The sequence below is a fragment of the Panthera onca genome, chromosome D3 (genome assembly GCF_046562875.1).
Source record: "Panthera onca isolate mPanOnc1 chromosome D3, mPanOnc1 haplotype 2, whole genome shotgun sequence".
Classification (NCBI taxonomy): Eukaryota; Metazoa; Chordata; class Mammalia; order Carnivora; family Felidae; genus Panthera; species Panthera onca.
Window position 1 is genome coordinate 32,251,998 of NC_138350.1, and position 26,588 is coordinate 32,278,585.

A 26,588-nucleotide genomic window follows, 5' to 3' on the forward strand; every position below is an offset into this window, starting at 1 on the left:
ATAGCCAAGACGTGGATGCAGTCCAAGTGTCCATCCACGGATGGATGGATAAGGAGGACACGGTATAGATATACAACGGAATATTACTCAGCCATAAAAACTACAGAGATCTTGCCATTTGTGACAACCAGGTAGGACCTAGAGGGTCTTATGCTAAGTGAAATAAGTCGGACAGAGGAAGACAAATACCGTATGATTTCACTTATATGTGGAATCTAAAAAACAAAACAAACCAAAAGCAGAAACAAATCCATAAAGACGGAGAACAAACTGATGGTAGCCAGAGAGGAGGGGGGGAGGGGATGGGCAAAGTGGGTGAAGGGGTGTAGGAGACATAGGCTTCCAGTTATGGAATGAGTAAGTCACGGGAATAAAAGGCACAACATAGAGAATATAGTCAATGGTATTGTAATAGTGTTGTGTGGTGACAGATGGGAGCCACATTTGTAGTGAACACGGCATAACTTGTCATCACCTTGCCGTACGCCTGACATTAATGTGACATTGTCTGTGGACTATGTGTCTATTAAAAAATATGTGTCTCATCAGCCAGGAATGAGGTGGGAATTCTTTGTAAGACAGCACAGATGTGCCAGTGAGTGTGAATCCTCACATGGGGAGGGTCCGTCCTCTGTCAGGGAACTGCCTGGAGGGCAGATCATGTGAGGGTCTCTTCTCCCTCTTCTCCTCCATTCTGGAAAACCTAAGCTCACTTCCTCAGCCTTTGGCCAATCCATCTCCTCTCTCTCCCAAGTGGCACCTGAAGCCCGACCTAGTAGAGGGTGATGGCCACGTACACGGAAAGCCGGGAAGAACCGAGATGGGGTCATGGTGAGGTAGGCGTGAGCAAACTAGAAAGGATGAGAGGCTGCGGGAGGGGGCAAGGCGTGTGGAGGGCTGACCCGGGTGCTTAGAGGTGTTTGAGACCGCACCCCTGCGCCAAGCCCGAGGATATGGGAAATATACTAGGTGGCTTCTTCCCAGTCCAACCCCTCCACGTTTCTCTATACATTTCATTGCTTGATGTAATTCAATGACTAAATGCCCTTCCAGCATCCATGTGTTTGCTGACATGAGGCTAGGCTCTGACCCCCAAGCCCGATGAGCTCACTGAAATGAAGCTGCCAGGCTGTTCTAGAGCACTTTCTCATAACTAATCCTCGGGCTCTTTCCAGAATTCCTACTCTGGTGTCTCAGCTCTGGTCACCTGGCCTGGGCCTCACCCACGTTGCCAGCGGTCCCTGGCCATGCCACTCTTCCGTGGGCAGATGGAAACACCTAGGCATCTGACAGCCTCCTGGGTGAAGGTAGCCTTTCAGAAGCACTTTCCCAGACCTCAGTGCAGGACAGAGGGCAGGAAAATAGGGGGCCCAGAGCTACCTAAATGACATCTGCAGTTTCCATTCCTCCCATGGCATCCTTACCTGAGACATTTAGCTTCAATTCCTTCCTTTGGCAAAAGGTTTCAAACTAATGTTTTGCTGTAGCTCTAAATCTTTGCCTACCATCCCCCGAGACGATGAGAACTTGTCCTGAGTCCTAAGCTCTGGGGTACATGGGTGCTGCAGCCAGGGTGGAAGGAGGGCGCAGCAGGTGCTTGGTTGGGGGCTGTGGCACTCAAGGGCTGGGGAGCTGTGTCCCCCACCCAACACCTTCTATCCTCCTGGCTGGTATTACTTACCCTCACTGCCAGAGAGAAGGAGAATTAGAAATACGGATGGTGTGGAAATCAATGTTCAACAAAGACTTTGGGGAAAGTGTCCCTGCAACCTACTAAACAATTTCCCTAAAAGCTACCAATTTCCCTCACCCCGAAGGTGATTCTTGACACATTTGATGCATTGCTCTAGAACCGCAGAACAGCTTCATTCTATGGGCACCACTGAGTGCTGGTGACATATGCAGATAGCGGTGGCACTACGTCAGGTGCCTCGACATTCCGTCTGCATTTGCTCCCAGAACGGGCTGTCGAGAGGCTAACCTTGCATTCGTGTAGCTGCTCCATGAAGGGCTGCACAGTCCACCCCTCCTGTAGTCTGGATAATTAACTGCACATGAGGAAGAGCCCTTGCGCAGGAGGCTGATTTTGGAGGTCCAGATAATTGCATGCCAAGGGGATGGTGGAAGCTGTTACCGCAGCTCAGGACTGATACCGCCTCTTTGTAACTAAATAGAAAGTAGACCCAATAACATTCCAGCCGCTAGTAATATGGGCGTGAAGAACAAATGGGAACCGAGAAGTTAGTAATTGACTGGGAGGGAAAGAGGAGCATCTCTAATGCATTTTATGGCTGGAGCCGTCAACGCTGCCAATCTCCACACTCTGTAAAGAGGGCAACCCCGGCTCCCTCCCAGCCGTGTCTCTCTGAGAGAGGGGACGGGGTGCAAATGTGGATTCCTCCCCAATATGGCAAATGCACCGAGCCAAAGGTAACCGCTCGTTGGGATAGATCTCTCTCTGTTGAGTTAAGATCATGGCTGTGGATTTTGCTTCCCTGGTGCGGACTGACTGCCTTCTCAGCCAGTCTTGGATCAGCATGATTTTCCCCATCGGTTTCACTCAAGCTCCCCTGAGTTTCTGCTCTGGGTTTGCAGTACTCTTGGTGGTTCCGAGAACATGCTTTTGCCTTAGATAACTGGGGAGGCAGGACCTTTGATCATGATGGGTGAGTTCTGTGGGTCCTTTTTGATTTGGGGGCTCTTTAGAAAATGAAGCACAATCAGAAACCTGGTGTTGAATTGAATTGTCTTTTAAACGGTTTTTTGAATTTATTTATTTTTGAGAGCGACAGAGGCAGCGTGAGCATGGGAGGAGCAGAGATGGAGAGAGCGAGGATCCTAAGCAGGCTCCATGCTGCCGGTGAAGAGCCCGATGCGGGGCTGGAACTCATGAAACCGTGAGGTCATGACCTGAGCTGAGGTCAACAGATGCTTAACCAACTGAGCCACCCAGGTGCCCCGAATTGAATTGCCATCGTAAGGACCAAAAGAATCTGTGAAGACAACACAAGCTGCTTTCCTGAAGTGACCTCAATTTCTCTAAGGGGCTGAGAACATCTCTGCCTGAGACTGATCAGAATCAGAAATGGAGGGCTTTAATCTCTTTGACTTTTAATTCGTGAAGATAAGAAAGCTATTAGTGTTCTTGGGTTCTTGGACATTGACTTGATTAATAGTTAATCAATAGTTAATTAATAAATGAATAGTTAATATTTTAACTTCCCTTTCTCACTGAAAAAGGACAGGAGGCTTATATTTCAATTTGGAACAATTCCACATTAGCATTTTACTTGTCAAGTGTCTTAATATTGCCACCTTATTTCACTGCAGAACCTCACCTAGGTGATGTCAGCCAAAGTACTGGGACATAGTTTGTAGTGGAAAATTATTTAGAGATTGAAATTTTGGTCTTAGGTATAGAGTAATGGAAATTACTTAACGAATAGAGTGTTCTGAGCTACTTCAGAACCTTCTGGGGACAAAATCTAGACTAACCATTGGAGGTCCCATGAAGATGTCCCAAGAAGCAGTGTGGCTGGTGTTGAACGATGGCCTCATTAATGTGGGTACACCCACATTAAATACCACAGGTATGTATAACTTGAAACGATGCTCTAAGCTAATGAAAAATAGCTTATTTTTTTACAAAAAATTCTTCTTCCTCCAAACAATGTAGGCTTCCAAGAACTAATCACTTGTGCACACTGTCCTAAAGCACTTCATCGCAAGTAATTCATTTAAGCAGGCCAGGGAAATGTAAGGCTGTTATTCCTAACTGTGACATTAAATGTATTCTTCCTTGTTGAATACTGTGATTCTCTGTCTGCCCCTCTCTCCTGCTCCTGCTTGCTCCCTCTCCCTTTCTCAAAACAACAACAACAACAAAACTAACAGATAGAAACTGCTTCTCAGGACCAGGCCCCGTGCCTCGGGGACACTGCTAGGAATAGAGGGGGCAGAACAGGTGCCGATGAGAAGAGAGAACCATGTAGAGGCTGGGTGGGCCTCATGGAGAGGTGAGCAGAGCTGGGGGCTTCAGAATGGAAGACACATTTGTGGACACTCCGGGACTGTGGGAGGGGTCTCCAGAGTCGCAGAGCCAGAAGAGCCATCCCCTGACCCAAAAGTTGGGAAACCTAGTGCCACACCCCAAGGAGCCACAGAAAAGGGCTGTACTTAAATACAATATCAAATTCGTATCAGTAAAAAAGAATAAAGAGCAGAATCAGGTCCCTAGAGACAATACAAGTTTACCAGAAAGGCATGGCCGCAACAACACGGGTGAAAGCTATAACCCAGTATTTCAAATAGACGAAAATAAATTAGCAATTAATACAAGACACCAAAGAACAATAGAAGTCAGGATTTGAAAGCTAGTGAAAAAGGAAAATAATCATTTTAGAAAGGATCGCTAAACTAGAAGGACAATATGACAGTTCTGGCAAGGGACAGGGTCACCTTACACATTACAGATGGGGTCGCCTTATGCACAGGGTCACCTTACGGAAAGGGTAGGCTGAGAGAGGAAGGCTGCGGCCATACAGTGGGGGAGGGAGGCAGACGCTGTGCTCAGGGGTCCCGGGGGGACCAGACTGAACAGTAAAAGAGGTAAATGCAGCAGCTGGGACCAGAGCAAGGCTGGTAACGAGGACGCTGGGCCCCTATGGCCGAGGGTCTGGCTCACCCTGCCCGGCTCCCTGCCTCATTGGGACAGGGACCAGATGAGGGTGAGGGGAACCTAGAACAGGTGGTGGACGATAGATGCTGAGTATTATGTCTGGCTTCAAAACCAGCTGCGGCAGCAGGGGCCGGATCTCCTGCGTCTTACTCTTCCCTCATAAGGGAACTAAGTCCTCACAATCTTCTTACAAGAAGCCAGTGGGTCTGAGTGGCCCAAGGATAGACAGTGATGGATACTGCAGTCTCCACGAATGCCCTCTGCACGCCCACACGCCCGTGCTCATGGGTCAAGGCTGTGCCCCTCCTTCCAGGGAGTAGGCTCCCGCCTCATCAGAGGTGAAACCCGCACAGGGAGTGGCGGTGGCAACAACTTGCTGTTCCAGCATCCAGTTGCCATGCCCTTGCCCGGGACGAGGCAGAACCACCCCAGATCTCAAGTGCCCTGAAGGGTTGGGTGACGTTCAGCTGCAGCTGCGTGATGGGGCAGCACGTCCCTCTGCTCAATCCTGCCTTCCTTGCTGACCAGTGTAACTCCCGGGACCACTGCCCCAAACGTCCTTGGTCCAGGCCGTTCATTTCGGAGGCCGTCTCCAGGGAACCCAATCTAAGGTGGCAGGCCACTTTCACAAGGAGCGTCCGCTGGGCCGGGGCTTGGAACGTGGCTGGCTACAGTACGACGATCCCTTCCTGTTGTCAGATACGTGGGGCTGAGAGGGGACAGGGCCTGCTGGCCCGGGGGTCCCCTGCCCAACGGTGGCCTGGCCAGGCCTGCGGACCTCCTCGTTGTCTGCCATTTCCACTCTAGCACATGCCTCCCCGGAGGAAGCGCCTCCTTTCTACAATCCTTTATTTCTATCTTTTATATTTCCTTCTATACCCCCCCCCCCCCCCCCCACACACACACACAGGAAGCTTCTTCTTGAACCCTGGAAATTGCTCTCTTGAAGAACATTACCATTCTGGTACAGTTTGACTTTCCACTTTCTTCTCGGGAGGATTTCCTACTTCTCCTCTTTCCTAAATGTGTCATAACTTGCTCTCTGGAAATTCCCTTGAGCTGCCCTGTTTTCAAAGAAAGAGTTCACAACCCGGAATACGCACAATGATTCTTCGTGTTGTTGGGAAATCAGAGTGTTGGCCACAGTTTGTGGTCTGAGTTTACTGCTACGACTGGAGGAGCTGATTGCCACAGGGTGGGAAGTACGCTGGCTTTCCCGCCTGAAGAAAAATATGCACCAGTTCTCTAGAAGACACCGAACACCGTCTGATCTGTTTTTTTTTTTTTAAAGCTCCATATTCCCTTACCATGATTTTTTTTAACTCCTTGTACACAGTATTGAAAATAGTAATTTTTTCCTACTTCACGCAAAGGAGGCAGAATGAAGACTATTCTTGAAATGGCTTTGCAAGATGTGCTTTATTTTAAGTCAGTCCTGAACCCAGACTACATAGGATCATTTTTTTGGACATGTTCTAGTCCATTTAATGACTCCTCAGAAACTGTATTTTAATACAGAATGAAAACTACATTTGAATCATAAATTTTCATGCTACATTGTTATTTAATGAAGAGGTTGTATTACCAATAATAATAATTTAAGAAAAGGCCGTTTTTTTTTTTATTTCCCCAAGCTCAATATACATATTTCTTCCATAACTATGAACTTAAAAAACCCGTCTCAGATGTAAAAATGTGAATTGGAATATGTAAACTCTTCGATATACCTGAAAAACAGGAAGGAAAATGTCACATACTGGAAAAAACCATTGCCTTAAATCATCGAAATGGGAAAAAGCGTGTTGAGGGATGGGGAAAAAGGTAGAAGGGCGTTCATGACCTCAGTTGGGAAAGAGTTACAGAGTCAGAGATTTCCACACCCAGCTGGGCGCCATTTTCATCCTTCTACTTGGAGCCTGTGTCTGAGGAGGAGCAGAACTCTGAAGCATAACAGCCACCACGGAAGCGAGTCATTTGCTGGGCCTCGACAAAACCGGTGTCCCCATTTTTGTTTTGCTGCTTTTTTTTTTCTTTTTTCCTGAGAAGTCACTGGTGTTTAATGGAAAGATTTTTTTTTTTTTTTTTTACTAGTCTTCAGTTAAGATAAGGCAGTAAGAGTGTCACTAATGTTAACTTTTTGCTTAGAATGAGGCTCGTTTGTCCACTGGTATCTTCATGGGTCTTTGGCTCCCTCTCTTGTTCCCCCCCCCCCCCCCCGCCCCAGAAATCTCTTCAGGAGTTTCAGCCTCCTATTGCTGTTGCGTATTTTCGGGGCGTGCTGAGGCCCATCTGTTCTCCCCACAGCAGCTTCCCCGTTGGCAACAGGGTGCGGCCTACTGAACTAGAGCGTCTCTTCAGGAAGTGTGCGGGCTCTGCACAGAAAACCATGGGCAACTTTCCTTTTCCCTTCTTCTCTCCTGTTTCTCTGAGGGAGGAGACCCATAAATGATTCCTTTGCATCGTCAATCAGAATGCAAGACACTGTTGACTATATCATAAAACAAATAGCCCTGATTTTGGAGAAATGGAATTACAAATAACATTTTCAACAGCGCCTTCATTTACAAGGTAGCTTAGACTGCAGAAGGAAGTCAGCTCCTTTTGACCACCTGTCAGAAGAGAAACCATTTCCATCCAACTAGAAATGCTTAGCTCTTATGAGGATATTGTGCTTTTTTTTAAATTCAAATGTTAATTTGATCTGCAGTCTGTGTCGTAAAGCATCAATTTGTTTTTTCTCTAGTCCATTTGATCATGGTTTCTGGTGAGCGGTACAAGAATATTAATTTGGCATAGAGATCTTCCTCGAGTTCCAGTTCCCCTGTCTCTCGAACTAAAAAAATATCTGTGCACAACTTCAGAATTCGGTCCACATTTGGAAGCTCTTCAAACATGATGGAGTGAGAAATCCCACTGAAGAATTCACGGACAAATTTCCCAATCACAAGGACAACCGAAGCATACAATCCCATGATACTGGGGGGAAAAAAAAAGGTAGCTAGAAATTGTATCTACCAGTTAAACACAGTTAATAGAACACGTCTAAAAGAAAAAAATAACAAAATTTCTCTAGAGTTTTTCCCTTTGGTGAAAACATTTACTCTGTTTATTAAAAAGGTAATTCAGGGGCACCTGGGTGGCTCAGTTGGGTAAGCAGCCAACTTCAGCTCAGGTCATGATCTCGCGGTCTGTGAGTTCAAGCCCCGCATAGGGCTCTGTGCTGACAGCTCAGAGCCTGGAGCCTGCTTCCGATTCTGTGTTTCCATCTCTCTCTCTCTGCCCCTTCCCTGCTTGCTCTCTGGCTCTCTCTCTCTCTCTCTCAAAAACAATAAACATTAAAAAAATTTTTTTTTTAAAAAGGTAATTCATATTCCTTGTGTAAACACACTTTATACATTACAGTGCTGTAAGACTTGAAAAATAAAAGTGTCAAAAAAATCTCAATTCTGGAAACAACCAATGCTAGTAGTCTCATGCATGAACTTCAGGGGGTTTTACTGCAAATATTATATAAAGAAACCACATAATATACTTGATAGAAATGCAATTGTACTATATATACTTTTCTGCACCAGCTATTTATTTTAATACTATAATTCTGCATAGACATTGACTTCTTAACAGACTTTCATGTCTTGTAGGGGATGCATGTGTCTTAGAATGTAAGCATCAGAACACGGTGAAATGATAGCATCAGACCATTTTGGACATTGGACCATGTCCAAAATTGCGATGCTTGACTGAGCATCTGCTCAGGTCAGAAGGCAATCTATACGGAAAAGAGATAACCCTACACCAATTTCTAAGTTTAAACATTGAATTACATCAAACGTAACAGGAAGACGTGGAGTCAAGAAACCAGAAATATGACTTCTAGTTCTGTCCTTAATGGTGTTATTCACCCCAGGCATTTTGACTTCTTTGGGACTCTGGTTCTTGAAGGGCCAATGATCTATGAATTTCAACACTGCAGCTGTTAAGTTCAAGAATTTTAGGAAGGTACAAAGCTTCCCATCAACTTTATATGACAGAGAAGTAGGCTCTTGTGACTGCTAACTGAAATGCGTCCTTACCCATAGCCAGCCAGGAACCCCAGACTGGGCGGGCTGACTTTGTCATTGAAGACCACCAGTTCCAAGGCCTGAGCGTGCTGATTGTATATTCTGTTTCCAGTCAGGTTGAGAACCCACCACTCACTGTTAGATTTAGTTGTATTGTCTCTGGACAAAATGATGGTGATATTCATGAAGTTATTTTCTGCAAGACGAGAAAAATGAAACCAAGTTAGCATAAGCATATTAAGATTCAATGCATGCAAACAATTGTCAGATGGCAGAACCTGATTACCACTATCTGTAGCGTGTGATGCCAGGATGAGTAGGGCACATGTTAACAGTGTGAGTGGAGAAAGAAAAGTGGGCCGCAGGTGTGCATAAGGTTTCTCCTTGTCACTAAAGAGGACGCTCACTGTTGCTAAGTGAGCATGGCAGCCATATCACAGGGAGAGAGCGAAGACCCACGTGATATATACGTGAGTATATACGTGAGTATCACACGTGCTTAATATACGTGAGTATATTTCTTTGCTAATAATTCCAAGCAACTAGTTAGACATTTAAAAACCCAAATCACTGACTTTTTATTGACTTGACTAATCCAATCATATTACTAGCATTTATTGAGTGTCTTCTGGGAGGAAGGCCCTCTGTTAGGTGATCAGGGGTTACAGAGTTGAATACAGCACAATTCCATATCTCAATGGGAACAGGCCATGTACATGAGCACAACTTATGGGCACGTGGCAACCACTATTAGACCTGTGCTGACAAGGAGAGAACAATTCTTGTTGGTAGGATCCATGAGGGCTTCCCAGATGAGACGACTTCTGAGTTGAATTTTGCTGAGAACATCAGTAAAGTGGAGATGGAGAGGGAGAGGAGGTTATTTCAGGAAGGATTGATGGCATGAAGCTCAGGAAAGTTCTGAAAACCCATGATGTGTGGTTAATGATTGCTTGTGTTGGAGCTTAGGGTGAATATAAAACAGTAAAAGGGCCAACAGAAAGCTTGGAGTTCTCTGTGTAGGCCTTTCTAAGAAAATACCACCACTGCCAATGATAATACGGCCTCCACTGAGAATCATGGTGGTGGACTATAAACTCTGTGAGGGTGGGGGCCGTGGCTGCATTATTTCCTGCTAAATTCCTAGATCAAAGGAATCTAGGACAGTGTGTGGCAATGTAAGTCTATTGGATGGATGGATGGATGGATGGATGGATGGAGCGTGAGGCAGGAGACTCATAAAGATAAAGAAACCCCTCCTCAAGAAGAATGTGAACCACTGAGAATGCTCAGGAAGAAAAAGAACCTTGGTTCTGAAGTCTAGAGAGTTCTGAAGGGGGACATCTGGCCCATGTTTGGATCTAGTTTGTCCACGTACTGGTTGTATAACCTTTGCTGAGTAATTCACACACTGGGCCTTGGTTCCCCCTTTGTAAACTGGTGATAACCACCAACGTATGCTAAATAGGCCTTATGGTAAAGATCAGAGAGAACTCAGTAAAGCTAATCAGAGAAGTCGTTGTGTTGGCAGGACCTGAGAACACCAAGACCTGTGGTGTGGGGAAGGGGGACTTCACAGGCTGAACCTCATGAGGAAGAAATGCATAGAGATGTGGGGGCCCACCCACACTTGTCTTCGGAACCTCTATGCTGCCTCTACTTCTTGAGATCTCCATGCGGGCGTCTACCTGTTTGCCTACGCAATCCCCATCTTTCCAGCTAAACATGAACCATGTAGAACCTCGTCTCCAGTGCCTGGCATACTGCCTGGTGACAATGAGCAACCCATGTTGGCAAACGAATGAATGTGACTTGGATATATACTGCACTGTCCTTCTACTTTTACCATCCATACCCATCTGTTCTTGTCCAGGCAACTGATGAAGTCAAACAATGCTTCATAATTAATGCTTAAGAATTCCAAAGCATCATCTTACTACCATCTCTGTTATTTGGGGTAAATACAGTCCCTAGAGACTACTGTTGATACTTAACGACCCTTGGGCTGAATCACGCACATTTCCTGCTACCTTTATATTGCTCTTATTGTGGGGCCTTCATATTTAATACTGCATGAGGCCATTTTCTGCCCAAGATATGGATGTTAATAGAAACAAGTAAACAGACTAAGGCACTAAATGTGGATTTAAGCCCATCAAGTTCTATATCAATGAAAACAATGAAGAATATGGCTTCTGGTGACTGACTGATTCCTTCTGGCTGTGGAACGCAGCTGGGAGTCTCATGCTTCCTATAAGCTCTGTGTCACAGAGACAGAAAACTGGAAAGAAGCTCAAGAAAGGTTGAAAATGCAAACTGTAGAAGTTGAATAAAAGAAGGTTAAAAAAAAGTTCTGAAACAATTCCTTCTCAGCCTTACCAGACAAAAGTTGCTTTATAGGTTTTGAATTCGAATCACTAGGTGCTTTCACGTAATACGGGTAGATCTTTTCTATAGTCCTGTATGTTAAAAAAAAAAAAAAAGGAGGGGAAGCGTAATTAAGTTTTAGTTGTTTTACCCACATAAAATTGATTTTTTTGTTGCTACTTTGACCTCATATCAAACGATAATGGTGAATCTTTGTATATGTATACAATGTGATGTCATCGCAATTTATGGGTTCCGTTATAACTAGAATTCTCTGAAGCCAAAAAAATTTTACCTGTTTCTATTCGAATACTCAAGTAAACTCTGTACATGAGCAGTTTATGACTTGAAAACTGCTACAGAGATTTTCCATGTCTGTGACTGTTTCTGAAGCAAGGGACTGTTTTCTTGCTAGGATCTAGGTCTATACTCTCTCTCTCTCTAGATATATCTATAATCAAGTGGACGGCATGAATCTATCTAGGACAAGACTGAGGCTTGAGGGGAGAACTAGTGGCCTGGACCTAACCCTCCCTCTGCCAAGGACAAGCTAAGTGACCTGAGCATGTCGCTGTGTCTTTCTAGGCCTGCCTGGTCTCTCATGAAATAATGGGGGAGGAACTGACAGTCTTTGAGGTTCCTTCAACTTTAGTGATTGACAAAGGCTGTCGTAGGGAGCACGTCTGAGGACTGCATCATGGCGGCTTATATTCACTGCATTAAAGTGGGGCCAAGGCAGACTGGAGGTCAGAACTAGGCATTGGCTGGTGGACGTCTGGAATACTTCATTTAGTGGTTTTGCACCAATAGCATTTTTTTCCCCCTCCTGCTTAGAATCTAGACATCACAGCTTATATCTGTTTGAAGTGGAGTACTTACATGGCAGGAGAATATATTAAGATGTAGATTGCCACCCCCCCAAATTTCCTTTTACCCCTTATCTTCCCCTCATCTCCCATCCATTCAATGACCCCAGGCCAGGAGTAATAGTAGAAGAGGGGTATCCCAGGGGCTTAATCTGGCTTTTGGTGATTATGGTCAGATAAGAGCAAAGTTTGCTACCCAGGAACAAGGTCAGTACTCCCAGGGCTAGGTGGACAGAGTACCGAGGGAGGAAAACAGAGCTGCCTTAACGTAACACAATGAGGCCTCCAAGTAGAGATTCACTTGAGTTACTGAAGAAAGTTGCATTTCTGGTATACGTGAGTTTGCAGATGCTGATTTTGTACCAGATATATCCATCTATTAAAGCTAATTAACAGGAGCAATCACTTACACCGGTGTTCTTGAACTTTCCGTGTTGTTGCCGGCTATCATTTTAGCTATATGCTCTCGTGTGGTATTTTTAAGAGGAAAAGAAAGCTTATCGGTTGCAATTTCTGCCTTTGCACCCAAACTCATGTTTCTGTGAAGAGAAATAAAAAGGCTCAATGTCAGTGATTACTTGGAAGTCTAGAAGAGACGTTCAAAAATTCACTTGACTCTTCATTTTATTAATCTCACCAAGTCTTCCTTGGATCCACAACTGTCACCCCCAACCTTTTCTGTCCACCTCACCTTTACGTCCAGCTTCTTAGACAACCAAGTTAGTAAAGCCCAGGGAGGCCACAAACACCTTTAAAACAGATGGCAGGTGAGAGGGCAGAGTCTGTTGACTAGAAGAGAAACCGTCTTGATGCTCTGATAATGAGTTTCTGAAACACTTTTTTTTTATTAATCTAGTGAGGTTAGTCTCCATGGTGACCAATAGAATCCATGCTTTTAAAAGAATGTTCCATCAAGAGTTGATCTTTAATGTTGTTATTATTTATTATTATTATTATTTTGGTAGCTCTTCAAAGAAAAGGCTAGAAAGTGAATTTTGGCAGTACAGAATTTCATGTGAGGAATTCGGGATGTTCTAAAGGAGAAAATAAGATGAAAGAAAGAGTTCTTTCAATTCTGAACAGCCCCCTTTCAGATATTTCTTTACTGTTACTTTGTAAATTCACTTTAGATTGGAGAAGCCTTCTTCTGTACCTATCATAATTCTTTCTTAATTTTATCCTAGAAGCCAGGAACCATGAACCCGATGAACCTATCACTTGACTGCTGGCATAGAATCCTGAATCACAAGACTATGACAAATGCAAACAAACAGACACTAAGCCAACCAACTAGTGTATTGTGTTGAGGTTCCCCGATTGCTTCACTAGCACATTGGGCTTCTGAATGCAAGAACTTTTCTTAAGACACGCTCATGAATGGATAAGGAAGATGTGGTGGGGGTGTGTGTGTGTGGAATATTACTCAGCGGTGAAAAGGAATGAAATCTTGTCATTTGCACAGACACGGATGGAGCTAGAGAGTATTATGTTAAGCAAAATAAGTCTGTCAGAGAAAGAAAAATGCCATATGATTTCGCTCATGTGCAGGATTTAAGAAACAAAACAAGTGAGCAAAGGGGAAAAAGAGAGAGAGGCAAACCGGGAAAGGGACTCTTAACCACAGAGAACAAACCGACGGTTACCAGAGGAGAGGTGGGTGGGGGGATGGGTGAAATAGGTGATGGGGATTAAGGAGGGCACTTGTGAGGTGCACCGGGTGTTGGATGGAAGTGAAGAATCCCTATGCTGTACAGCTGAAACTAATATTACGCTGCGCGTTAACTAACTGAATTTAAATACAAACTTAACACAGATCAACAAGTGCAGTAGTGGTCACGTGCTGGCCATGGGCTCAGGTTAGGTGAGAAGGAATCTCTCTCAGCTCTCCCCATCTTGGGACTCCCAGGCTGCTCTCACATCTCCTGCTTAGAGAAAAGATCTGACAGGACCTCCCTACATTGGAGGGATTCGAGTGAGAATTCGGGTTCCCGAGACTGCCAATTCTTTATTGCTCAGACCAAATCTTAGATCAGGGAAATCTTACAATCATCCAGACCATTTCATTTTATAAGTCATGACACTTTTTCTTTTTGCTTTACCTCTCTCTCTCTCTCTCATTCACAAAACTCACTGCCAGCCTCTCTTTAAAAACTGGAGTAGAAAAAAGGAAAACTAAGAAGTTCTTATTTTTGTCAGAGATTCCTAGGCAAACTGTTATTTAGTAAATGCAGATGTTAGCTGTAGCATCGAATGAATGTTCCCAAAGTGTAATGTCAGCTATAAACCACATCCATCGACTTTTTCTTTACTTCTATCCACCCACCCCCACCCCGAGTTTAGATTGGGGGGAAAGGGGAAATTATGCATGGAAATACAGTAACTACCTCTGAATACTCCATGAAAAAACAACAGAGAAGCTACTATTGGGGTCCATGAGTTCGCTTATCATTTTCTGCTTACTGGGAGGGCTGATGGTCCACAAAGAATTTGAGTTTCCTTCCAGTTCTGCTACAGTTATGTCTTCTTTTTCATAATTTTCCAGAAATTGCATAGCACCCTGTATGCGCACAAATACACATGCATAAATAGATCATATATATGGTGATGTACAAATAAAATAAAAAAAAATGTTTGTTTATTTTTGAGAGAGAGACACAGCATGAGCAGGGGAGGGGCAGAGAGAGAGGAAGACAGAATCTGAAGCAGGCTCCAGGCTCCGAGCTGTCAGCACAGAGCCCGACGTGGGGCTCGAACTCACCAACTTTGAGATCATAACCTGAGCCGAAGTCAGAGGCCCAACCGACTGAGCCACCCATGTGCCCCCTGTGGTGATGTACAAATACAGTGATTACTCTTCTTTGTAACTGGCTACATGAAGGGGAATTCTTAGTAAGGAAAGGCAATTTTTACAGTGCACGGTCTTCATGCTCTATCGCACTATTCTGTTCCCCTCCCCACAGGGATGGGCAGCCCGAGTGCCGTGGAGCAATCTTGGTGATGTTGCCGCACCGATACAGCTATGGGATCATCCCAACTCATCAATAAAGAAAAGACAAATGACTTGGTGTCATTTTCCTCCCCATTAAGAAGGAAATGTATCAACTATTGGGGTGTTCCCTCTCACCACCCAGTCAAATTTAATCCACCCACAATATCCTGGTCCTGTCTCACAGCTGCACATCCCTCAAGATTAGTTTTGGCAGTGTGCATTAGAGGCTGATAATTTTATAAAGGAGATAAGCATCTGTGTGCCTAATCATTTTCTTTAAATACAAAGTATTATTTGTAAAGCAAATTTTAATTCTGAAAGCTTGATTTATCATGTGATTAAAAGTTTGTAAGATAAGGAAGAGAATACATGAGCCACAACTTTACCACCAGGGCATCACCGCTGTGATATATGGTAGGACATGTAGATTTCATTTGTTTTAATTTAAAAAATAGGAATGTGTGTCCTTTTTCACTTAGGTTTTATCTTGAGAAATGTTCACGCCATGCAGAGTCTCTGCAATGACTATTTTGTATTATGAAAGACGCTGCTCGGAAAATATTCAGACGACATAGCACGTAAATAAAATGCAAAGCGGTGGTCCCCTTCTCCCACGCCGACCGCCCTAGGGAAGCCAGTGCCTATCAAATTCACTTGATACATTTGCCATAACTTATTTAACCGGTCCCTAGTTATGAAGCCCTCAGTGGCTTCCAGCTTTTACTAATGCAGAGAATGCCAGCACAAGCAAGGGCCTTCATAGAGCTTTTCCAACGTTTTGAATGACTCCCTTACTATAGATTCTCAGATTAGACCTACCCATCAAAGGGGTCAGTATCTACTACAATTAAAAAAAAAATTAAAAATATGAAAGAGGACCTACATCTGTTAAGCTTACATTAAAATGTCCTGAATTACAATTATGTTTATTAACACATATCCAACGATACGGACATAATGGCTCAGAGTATCGAAGGGGCCAGTGGCCAGAAATGCGCTGCGAACCCCTGGTAACCCCTGACAAGTCCCTGCCACCACCACAGGCCACGACAGAGGAGTGAACAAAATGACAAGCAGTAAGCTCACCTTTCGTCTAGAAAGGTCTTCACAGAGATCTACTACATGCATTTACTTACAGTGTCCCTAGAAAAAGCTTTCATAAATTTATTAAACTTGGGCTGATCCATAACTTTCAACTGGCTTTGCTGTGCACTCATTGTGAAAATAGGCTGGAAAACAAAGAAACAAGGTGCCGTTAGCCCTCCAAGGCCCGTCTCTGCGTCCTGGGTTAAAAGAACAATATTTCCGCCGCGTTATCGCCCCCCTGGGCACCCGAGGGCAGCTGGCCTCAGAGATCTCTTTTTGAAGTGATTACCCAACCAGAACAAAACGATTCTTTCACTGTCTTCGGTGCTTTACTTATCTCATACATCACGTATTTGCTGACCAGCCGAAATGTAGGGAGGAATGTGGAGCACCAAAGCTAACTCCACATCCTGTGGCTGTTTATTGGGAAAGGCGCCGGCAGGTGAGTGAGCCCTGGGGGAGGTGCACAGCGGTTACCTGGTACCCTCCCAGGGTGATTGTGACCGAGACGTCCAGGGGCTGGTTGATGACCCCCGCCACAGATTTGATCAAGGACATGAAGAGAAGGGGAAACCAGACAATGCAGATGAGCAGAACGATGATCATGCCTCCCATGCCATACTTCACCACTTTCTTCTTCTTCTGCCCCCGGGGCTGCGGGTATCTCTGCAACAGAGGGGTCACACCGGGCTCAGGCTTCTGGCCCCGAGAAGCAGGCGGGGTCTGGGTCGGGGAGGAGGGGTGCGCGCTCTTGCCGCGGGACCCGACTGAGTCCTGATTCTGCTCAGTTCGCTCAGGTCACTCTACGAAATTAAGTAGTGATGTGAAGCTCTAATGAGCACCCAACACGTCCCCACGGTGGTGCCACGAGGGACCAATGGGACCCGAGGGACTTTCTCCTTAAAACTGTGTTGGTTTTGGCTGGTGATGAACCTATGGACCGATGGATCAAATACCGCTGAACAAAGCCTCTGCTTTCAAGGGATCATGTGGGAGAAAGACATTTTACTGCAAATTCCTGAATATTCCAAAGCTGTGCCTATCAACCACCTGCTCTTGGTGGGTGGAAAAAAGTTTCTCACTTCATTCATGACACACGTTGTCAGAAGGCAGTGTGGTTCAAGCCCTGCAATAAGATCTGTACGATCAGAAGAGCCCTCTCTCTCGGCCGCCAGGACTCCACGCGGGTCCTCAGCGGGGGCTGTGCTGAACAGCAGGAACTGGGGGTGGTGGCAGAAGTGTGCGTCACGTGAGGGACCTGCTCTCTCCTACAAAAGCAGTGCGTTTGGTAGGGATGGGATCACTTCCATCAGCTTTGTTAGGGACCCACCAAGCACTGCTCCTAAGCAAGGCACCAGGAGCCAGCTTTGCTGTCCGGAATCAAAAGGGCTTCAGATATGCACGTATAATCCTGGCTTAAATGTTGCTTCTCCGTGACCTTTTTGCCTTCCAGGGTCACCCCCTGAAGCTGGGCTGCACACACAATATGGGGGTTACCCCCACTCCCCAGCCTGGCTGTGAGATTTATCCTGGGGGGCACAATCCCTCAGGAGGCAGCCATTCATTTCACTAGAGGTGAGGTAAGGAAAACTCATCCACATTCTGCCTGCAGGCGCTGAGCTCATGTGACAAGCGACAAACAAGGACAGAGGTCTGGGAGCCAGCACTGCTACAATGGCTCTATGGGCCCTGGCCGTCCGTGATTGCTGAAGTCAGGCCTGGAAGTATAGGGCGGGGGCTGGACGGGGGTGGGGGCACGGGAGCCAGTATGGGCAGCATTATGGATTCTGTGCTCAGGAGATAGTGCCTCTCAGTGGCTGTGCTCCGAGTTAGGGCATGATGTTCAGATCCAGCACTGTATTTCGGTATCTTTGCGCTGGAATTTGAGGCCACTGATTATAATTTTCTATTGCGAAAGAAAAAACTGCAGTATCGGAGAATTTCAGATATATATTCACACACACACAGGCTTGCTTTTTCATCTTTTTCTCCGGGAGGCAAGTTTAGACAAGCGGCCTCTCATCCTCACGCAGGAGCGCTCAGGCATAAGGTGGCGAAGTGTTTTGTTGGTTCAAGACTTTTCTCTGCTAAGAACAGCCTGGGTCTCTTCTGACTGTAGTGGTGCCATATCGGTTCCTCTCCTGGAGGCCACCCTTTGAGGCTCACTGCTAAAATCCCCAGAACCTCCCCCTCCGTTCTCCCCCTTCTCCTGCTCAGCCCCGGGGCAGGACATGGCCAGGACCTTTGGACCTCTCTCTAACTCTGAGGCTACTTCCCCCTTCACCTTTCAAACGGACCGTTCCCTTCCTGTCCTGCACTGCCTGTCACCCCTTTCCTGGGTAAGTCAATGCTCTTCTGGGTCTCCCAGTCTGCATAACCTTCCAGGCTACATTTCCAATCAGCTTCCTAAAGTGTTTTGGGACGTGGCTGCCTGGAAATCATTGGAAACGAGGACTGGGACCCAGTGGCCTGCATTTGTGTGTGCTCCTGTGCCAACACTCTGCCTTTTAGGAAATTGTTCTGGCTTCATAAAGTGTGTTCATAAAGCCCCTGGAGCACAGCACATTCGACTTGGAAGAATCTCCAAGAAAAGTTACTTAAATTTTTTCTTTTAACATTTATTTACTTTTGAGAGACAGAGTATGAGCAGGGGAGGGGAAGAGAGAGAGGGAGACACAGAATTTGAAGCAGGCTGCAGGCTCCGAGCTGTGGGCACAGAGCCCAACACGGGGCCTGAACTCACAAACCGCCAGATCATGACCTGAGCCGAAGTCGGACACTTAACCGAATGAGCCACCCAGGTGCCCCATGAAAATTTACTTTTAAAAGCAGCTTACTCTTCTGCTTTATACTGGACAAGAGATGGTCACTGGTAACGTTTCTGTCTCTGATGGGACGGAGTAAAAACGTGTGCCAGATTCGCCTGGACTCCCCTGACACTGACCTCCCACACACCTAAGTTTCTTAGCAAATTGTACTACGTGTGATTTAAAAGGCTCTTATTCTGAAATAGCCAGCAACTGAGCATAAGATAGAAGTATATATTGAAGTAGAGGTGATGCATGTATCACCAAAGGTGATACACTGAAATGAGGCTTTTTATTTCTTGAAGATAAAATGACAACAATAATCGTAAACACTTTGTGGGGAGGAATGCTTCGTGTTCTAGGGCACAGCAAACCCTGTCCTTCACAAGGATGACGGGCAATGGCTGTGACTTCCTCACTAGAGTACTAAGAAGGTTGTCGGGGCGCCTGGGTGGCTCAGTCAGTTAAGCATCTGACTTCAGCTCAGGTCACGATCTCACGGTTTGTGGGTTCGAGCCCTGCGTCGGGCTCTGTGCTGACAGCTTGGAGCCTGGAGCCTGCTTCAGATTCTGTCTCTCTCTCTCTCTCTCTCTCTGCTCCTCCCCCGCTCACGCTCTGCCTCTTTCTCTCTCTCAAAAATGTATAAACATTAAAAAAAAAACTTGAAAAAAAAAAGATGGTTGTCACCTGTTGGCTCAAAGGCAGTGAAAAGCTTGTAAGAGCTAACAAATGGGGCAGACACAGCTGCTCCCATGAAAGGTGGCCCTGTGTCGATGTGGGACAGTAACGCGAGCTCTGATTCAGAAACCCCCACCTGAGGACTCCCCTCCCATTCATCCAGAGGAAGTAGTATCTCACGGTTTCCAGTGCTCAGTGGACAGGCTCTGGGTTTTAGGATGCCGTCCTTCCCTCCTGCTGTCAACAGATAAGTTCGTCTACTTCATGCGGAAGCCAGGCTATGTGGTGTGCAGTCGGCTCACCACATCTTTCCCCAGCTTCCCGTAGGATGGCCACTCCTCTTTGCCACTACTAACTTATTCACCCACGTCTCTGGTCCCACGCTTCCCGAGGCCCCCACCCAGACCTTTATCCTTTGGCTTCGATGCTAAGAATTTCTCTTTTTCTTTTTTTCTACTGTTCTTTTCCTTGCCATCTACAGAGGTTCAGATCCTCTCTATTCCGAAATTACCCTCTCCACTTGCCTGTCTTTTGAACCGCTTCTCTCTCGGGCCTTTCTCTGGCCTGTGCCTGCTCCCTCTGGAACAGCAGCCACAGGATGACCCTGGGCAAGTCTGTCCAGCGACATGCAGCCCAAACTGCCGACCCGCAGAATTGTGAGCAAAGAAAATGGTTGTGATTTTTTAAAGTTTATTTATTTTGAGAGACAGAGCACGAGCAGGGGAGGAGCAGAGAGCAGGGGACAGAGGACCTGAAGTGGGCTCTGTGCTGACAGCAGGGAGCCCAATGTGGGGCTTGAACCCACATGACCTGAGCTGAAGTCAGAGGCTCAACCAACTGAGCCACCCAAGTGCCCCCAAAACGGTGGTTATTTTTAAACCACTAAGTTTGATGTAGTTTGATAAGCAGCAATAGACAACTGATATGATAAACTGCTGAATGAATAGATCTAGGACCTACGCTTCCCAGCACAGAGGTTTCGGGATGTAAGTTCTCCTCTGTGTGACGGTGTGTATGTGGACACCTCTGGGCAGCGGCCACCTCCTGAGGCAGCCAGTCTGTGATGGGGTAGCTTCGACTGTTAGGAAGTTCTTCAGATGCCACTGAAGCTTACTAGAGCTTTTGCCAACCTGTCTCAACTCTGTTATCTTGCATCTTCCAGACAAATTCAAACTTTCCCCCTATTTCCCACTATTTCAAGTAGTTAAAAGCAGCTATTATCTTTGCTTCCTTCCATTTGTTTTTCTACTTCCGACAGAACAATGCTTGGTTCTTCCCGCTTTTCTTCATTGGTCACGATTTCTGGATGCTTTATTGCCATGACTGTTACCTTCAAAGTCCCTTTGGTAGAATATCTGCCATATTCTGTCATTTTATCAGCTTCTCTGCTCCTTACAAATGAGGACAAGCTAGCAGATTTTAAGTTTACTGCCAGCCCTGTCTCCTTTACTCTCACAAACCCCACAAATACAGGAGCCGCAGGTCAGTGGGACCCATGATTATGAAACTGGAACTCCAAGAAGCAGCAGCAGAACATACTAGAAATTATATACACTGGAGGGAACTTTTTCAAGGAGGGTATTATCAAGAAGAGAGAAAAAAACGGGATACTTTCTACCACCTCAGCCAATGCTTGTTGAGCATTTCCATTGCTGTTATGACTCCTGTTTCCGACGTTAAGCTTTTGCAAAAAATCCAATAAATAACAGTAATTGTAACCGTATTCAAACTTTAATATTCAACTTAACAGAATAAGCAAATATTTGCACTTCGATTTCCTTTGCACAACGAAGTTATATTGTCCCGTCGCTCATCAAAGAGTGAATCAGAGGGTGAGCCTGAGTCCAAGCCACCTGACCCCACTTTTCTCCATCCTACCACATTCCCTTCTGCTCCCAAATGAGCCATTTAAGAATTATGGGGTCACAGAGCAATATATCATTTCTTCTTTTAAAAATAACTACAATATAGGCTGGCCAAAGAAGAACACATCTGGATGCCATTGCTGACTAAGGCAGCAGTGAGTCCAAAATTCCCAAGTCCACTGGGGTGGAAACCAATGGGACAGTCACAGGTCCTCACCATCTTTGTCCCCTGCCTCCATGTATTTGGCCACAAAACTTGCAGAGATTCACATGAATCTTATACCCAGCCTGGATGGAAGGGAAACGAAAAGGGGTAAGGCATTTTTATTGGCTTACTTTTTCAGACTCCCGCCAACACTTCAGGATGAATATGTGAGCGTAGATGTCCTCCACACAGATCCAGCTGGAGAGGCTCAAGGTCGTGTCTGTCCACACCCAGTCCATCACAGCCCTCAGCTCAGTCAGAAAGGGAACGAGGCGGAACCTGCCAGAAACCACATCTTGCTAGAGAGGCAGTTGTGGGGTGGCCCCCGTCATCCTCCCAACCCCGGGAGCTCATGTAGTTCCTTATCGTTTTAGCCCCTATGACTTGGGAAAAATTCTCAAGGTGACCCTTATGGTAAAATTAACTGGGAATACAACTGCTTCTTATCTTAAGTCAATGTATGAATTAGTATTTTCCATTCTTTTTTCTATTTTTTCTTTTTGCTGATGGTCTTAACAAATTAGGATTGCCTTTTAAATAAGTTTGAAGGTGTCCTCTCCCATGTCTCTCATCAAAGTCTTGTGGTTTTCATTGCCCAGATCTTTTCATTTCTTCGGTTAAATTTATTTCTAAGTATTTCATTGTTTTTGGTGCTATTATGAATGGGATAGTTTTCTTTATTTTTTTTTCTGATGTTTTGTTTTTAGCGTATGGAAACACCATTGATTTCTGCATGTTGGTTTTATGTCCTGCAACTTTACGATGAATTCATTGATTACTTACAACCGTGTTTAGGTTGATTCTTTAGGACTTTCTACATTTAAGGTAATATCTTCTGCAAAAAGACCCATCATTTTACATTTTAAAACGTGTATGTGTTTATGTTATGAGAATCTGTCGGTCGCGGGATTATTGAGTACTGGGGTTTTGTTGTTGAATGAGCTAGGAAAAGTTGTACACCTGATACGTGAAAGCTGAGGGGAGATGAGAGATGTCAGAGGGAGCAGGACATGGGGTTGGGGGCACACAGTAGACTTAGTAGACGGTGGACTGAGTAGCTGCCTCAGGTTAATAAGATTCTGGCCTTACGTTCTCATATTTGGGAATGGGTTGGCGTGGGCTCCTCTCTGGCCTAGGAACTATTCCCTGCTTCTTGACTAACACAGAGCTTCTCCCAGCTGGAGACCTAGGTCCACCCTAGGCTCTTCAGAGCAGCTTGGGTTATACTCGGAAATTCTCCCCTAGGCCACTCAGCTCTGCCAAGTGAACACTAATCCAGCCCATTGAAGAAATATCAGGCCATACACAGAGAACACCTAAGTGACTGACCGAGCACACTCAACACCTCTTCTGTGACTAAGTCACCTGTTTCCAGGTCTGGTACAACCAAGGAGCCAGCGGTGCCATGAGCAGCCTCACCTTCCGGGCTGTGGTATGATCTTCATTGGAACAGAGAGGAGATACTACCAATGAAATTCTTACACGGAAGAGCCGATAGGCCTTGTCTAGTAGCTAACTTACTACCAGGGACAAGCAAGTCATGTGGCATTCAGGTTGACGTTAGGTGGAATAAATGGCCCTCTTCAACGGAGGAACTCATTGTATACGCAAAATTCCAAGGGGATCTTCAAATAGTACAAATGCCGAATTTCTGTTCCATTGTGCCCAGAAATACATTAATACCTAAGGATCGTGTATCCCTGGTTTTCATCCTGAAATGTTAGCACAGTAATTATGCAGGATCCAGTAATAGAAAATTAACCCATGTGGCTAATTCTAGAACACTATGCTGACCAGGTGTGTGGCAACTACACCTAGAAAGGCTATTTCAAGAGGCGTATCTGTCTTTTGCCAAAAGTCGTAAGAGTTCTGTGATGATCTAAATTGCCACATCAGCCTTTTTTCACCTTCCTGTTTCTTCCCAAGGAAACAAGTGCCTTTCTATTGCCAGCCTCCCCTCTGTGAGTGACTGTGACAACACAGAGTGTCCTTCCTTACCCTTGAAACAAGAAGAGGTTGACATAATTGTAGCTCTTGGTGAGGAAGTTTCCAAGGACTCGCGTTGGGTAGCCGCAACGGATTTGGTAGGCAGACAACCCAAAGTAAACACATTTCACAAAGTACCAAAGCTGAGCGACCAGGTTCTGGCTGAATTTCCTAAAGCGCAAAAACATAAAAGTGAAATAATGGAATATTCTTCTGGTATAAGAGCATACCAGTTTAGGATTCAAAAAAAAAAAAAGTCGAATTGCCCCTCTGGCAGGTAGAGACAGTTCAGTCAATTGTAAGGAATTCTCTGCACCTAGTAGTAGATCACTTCGAAGGCAAACAGTAGGGTAAGAAAGTCTAATAATTAAAAAAAATTCTACGAATGGTGCCTCCAATGTGTTAGTGCATAATTCAGTTGTTTAGGCCATGAATAAACTAATTTCTTTTTAAGCGAATTTACTAATGAACATTTTCTCACAATGTGAAAGATGCTGCTACCGTGATCCAAATTAAAGTTCATCAAAAAGATGTATTTTTTTTTTTTACTTCAAAGGACCTGTCATTTGGAAGGTGTAGGAGGAGGTATCCTGAGGAATGAATCCCCCCCATTTTTGCTATCCATCTATAAAGGCAGGTCGTGGATTAACAAAGTTTCAACACCCTTGGTTCCAGTTGCGTTTATAACCTATTGCGTTTGTTCCTCAAGCCATCATGCTCAAGACATCTGTCTTCATTTGAAGACTTTCCCTAGCTCTGAAAATCTATGATTCCATGATCTAACATTCTTTTCTCCAATGACATCTTCAGCAGTGGAAATGCTAGTCCCTTTTGCCAAGACTTCTGTACCATCTTCCCTGGGTTTAAAGTTAAGAGCAACACTTAAAGCTTCCTCTTTATTCCTCTTTATTTTATGCTTCAGATTCGTCGTCTTAACTTTTACTTCTGACATTAGAAGAAGACGTGTTATTTTTTTTTAAACTGAAAATACTATTTAATTGACCAGATCTAAGAACCAGCTGGGGATGCACTGGCCTATGTATCTCAGAGACCTAGGGACCTCTACGTGGATCTCAACAACTGGAAATCTTAAAAGTAGTTCTTAGAAGTGTCTTCCCCTGTAGAGAAACCAGCTTTGGTATTTCAGGTCCTAATGTGTTAAATACACTTGACCATGATCTAGCACTTGACAAGTTATTAATAAACATATCAGAACTTTACAGAGAGCCAATATCAACTATTCCTTCCCTTTCCCTTTCTAGGGACTGTCTCTATTGGTGTAATAGTAAGAAAGAACATTCTTTCAGCTTTCCAGGGAAATGTCCTTGGATTTTACAAATAATTTATATGAAAACTGCATGAGGAAAAATTGTTATCTATCAAAATTATAATCAAAATTACAAAACTGTGGGGCGCCTAGGTGGTTGAGTTGGTTGAGCGTCCGACTTCGGCTTTGGTCATGATCTCACAGCTTGTGAGTTCAAGCCCCACATCGGGCTCTGTGCTGACAGCTCAGAGCCTGGAGCCTGCTTCGGATTCTGTGTCTCCCTCTCTCTCTGCCTCTAACCCACTCTCATCCTGTCTCTGTCTCTCTTAAAAATAAATAAACATTAAAAAAAAAAAAGGTTATAAAACTGTGTTGTCTTCCATCCCTTATAAAAGGACCAACCCATGTTGTGATGAGTACCGGGTGTTGTATGTAAATTTCAAAATCACTAAATCATACATTTGAAACTAATATTACACTGTATGTTATGTTAACTAACTGGAATTTAAATAAAAACTTGAAAAAATAAATGAGCATTTCCCTTCCTTCAACCTTAAAGTGAATCAACTTGGAATAAGTTAATCAGTAAGTAATCCTGTTAAATCTAATAGGAACATTAAGGTTGTCCCACAGTGAAGGACTTTTTCTTTTGGTGGTCTCTCCATGCTTTATTACTAGCAGCTGGAGTTATGCCTTACTCACCAATCTGTCCCCCATGGCACCAGCCACACAGCACTTTGTAGACTATAGGCAACCACTGAAAGTTTGTGGACTAAATAAATCACGTGCCCACGCACAGAAAAAATCACTTATCAGATGAATTATTTAAAATATTGGAGCTTCCTGATGCTGAATATTATAACTGGTAGCCATAATTTTTTTTTCTGTATAGTTTCAACTCCTAATCTGTTCCTTCTCTTATTCTTTTCCTGTTTTGAAAAGGATTTAGATAACATAACTATTAATGACTGCTTTCTTTTGCACAGTAATGAGTAAAATTTTTAGCAACAATATCTGGAGGAGGAAAAATGAATCTGGGATGTTAACAAGTGATGGCAGCATGGCTTGAAATGACATGAAATTATATTGTCACTGACATGCTGACAATGTAGACTCAAGGCTCACCAGTCCTAATATATCTTGAATCAAATGTCCAAAAATAAAGATAGGGTAATCCATTGCACTAGGAATGACCATTAGGTGAGGCTCAAAAGTGAGATCCAATGAGACAGAAATGATCTCTGTGGCCATTTTTTTTTCTTTTTGGTAATATTTATAGCAGCTTTATTTGTAATTGCCAAAGAACTATAAACAACCCCAATGTCCTTCAACTTTTGTATATTTAAACACTCTTTGGTACATTTACATGATAGAATACTACTGACCAACAAAAAATAATTAAGTACTGATACATGCAACAACATGGATGAATGTCAAATATATTATGCCAAGTGAAAAAAGCCAGCCTTAGAAGCCATAGGATGTGTGATCCATTTAAATGACATTCTGAGAAAGGCAAAATTGTAGGGACAGAAAATGGATGTACCAGAAGCTAGAGGTGAGGGATAAGCCTCTGTCTACAAAGGGCATAGGAGATTTTATATATAACATTACATAATATATATAATATAATTATACTAATTATACTAATATAATATAACATTATATTAGTCTTAGGTGTGCAGCTATGGGCATAGTGTTAGTATTTATCATAGTGCCTCAATCTCTGGAAT

The 26,588-nt window shown here is 44.4% G+C and overlaps 1 protein-coding gene across 6 annotated transcripts in view; it reads right to left on the bottom strand.

Annotated features, from left to right (window-relative positions):
* Positions 1-6,078: 6,078 nt before the first annotated feature.
* LOC132665746 (piezo-type mechanosensitive ion channel component 2) overlaps positions 6,079-26,588 on the bottom strand; it is a 476,941-nt gene continuing 456,431 nt past the window's right edge. For 5 of the 6 annotated variants that reach the window (XM_078435431.2, XM_078435426.2, XM_078435427.2 and 2 more), the window contains 9 exons: positions 23,601-23,759; positions 21,734-21,881; positions 16,525-16,713; positions 16,098-16,190; positions 14,357-14,529; positions 12,383-12,511; positions 11,119-11,198; positions 8,752-8,935; positions 6,079-7,654 (listed from right to left, as the gene is read on the bottom strand). In XM_078435431.2, the coding sequence (XP_078291557.1) occupies positions 7,402-7,654; positions 8,752-8,935; positions 11,119-11,198; positions 12,383-12,511; positions 14,357-14,529; positions 16,098-16,190; positions 16,525-16,713; positions 21,734-21,881; positions 23,601-23,759 (1,408 nt within the window). In that variant the 3' untranslated portion in view covers positions 6,079-7,401. Of the gene's footprint in view, positions 7,655-8,751; positions 8,936-11,118; positions 11,199-12,382; positions 12,512-14,356; positions 14,530-16,097; positions 16,191-16,524; positions 16,714-21,733; positions 21,882-23,600; positions 23,760-26,588 lie in introns of those variants that run through there. The other variant, XM_078435430.2, reaches the window with a different exon arrangement.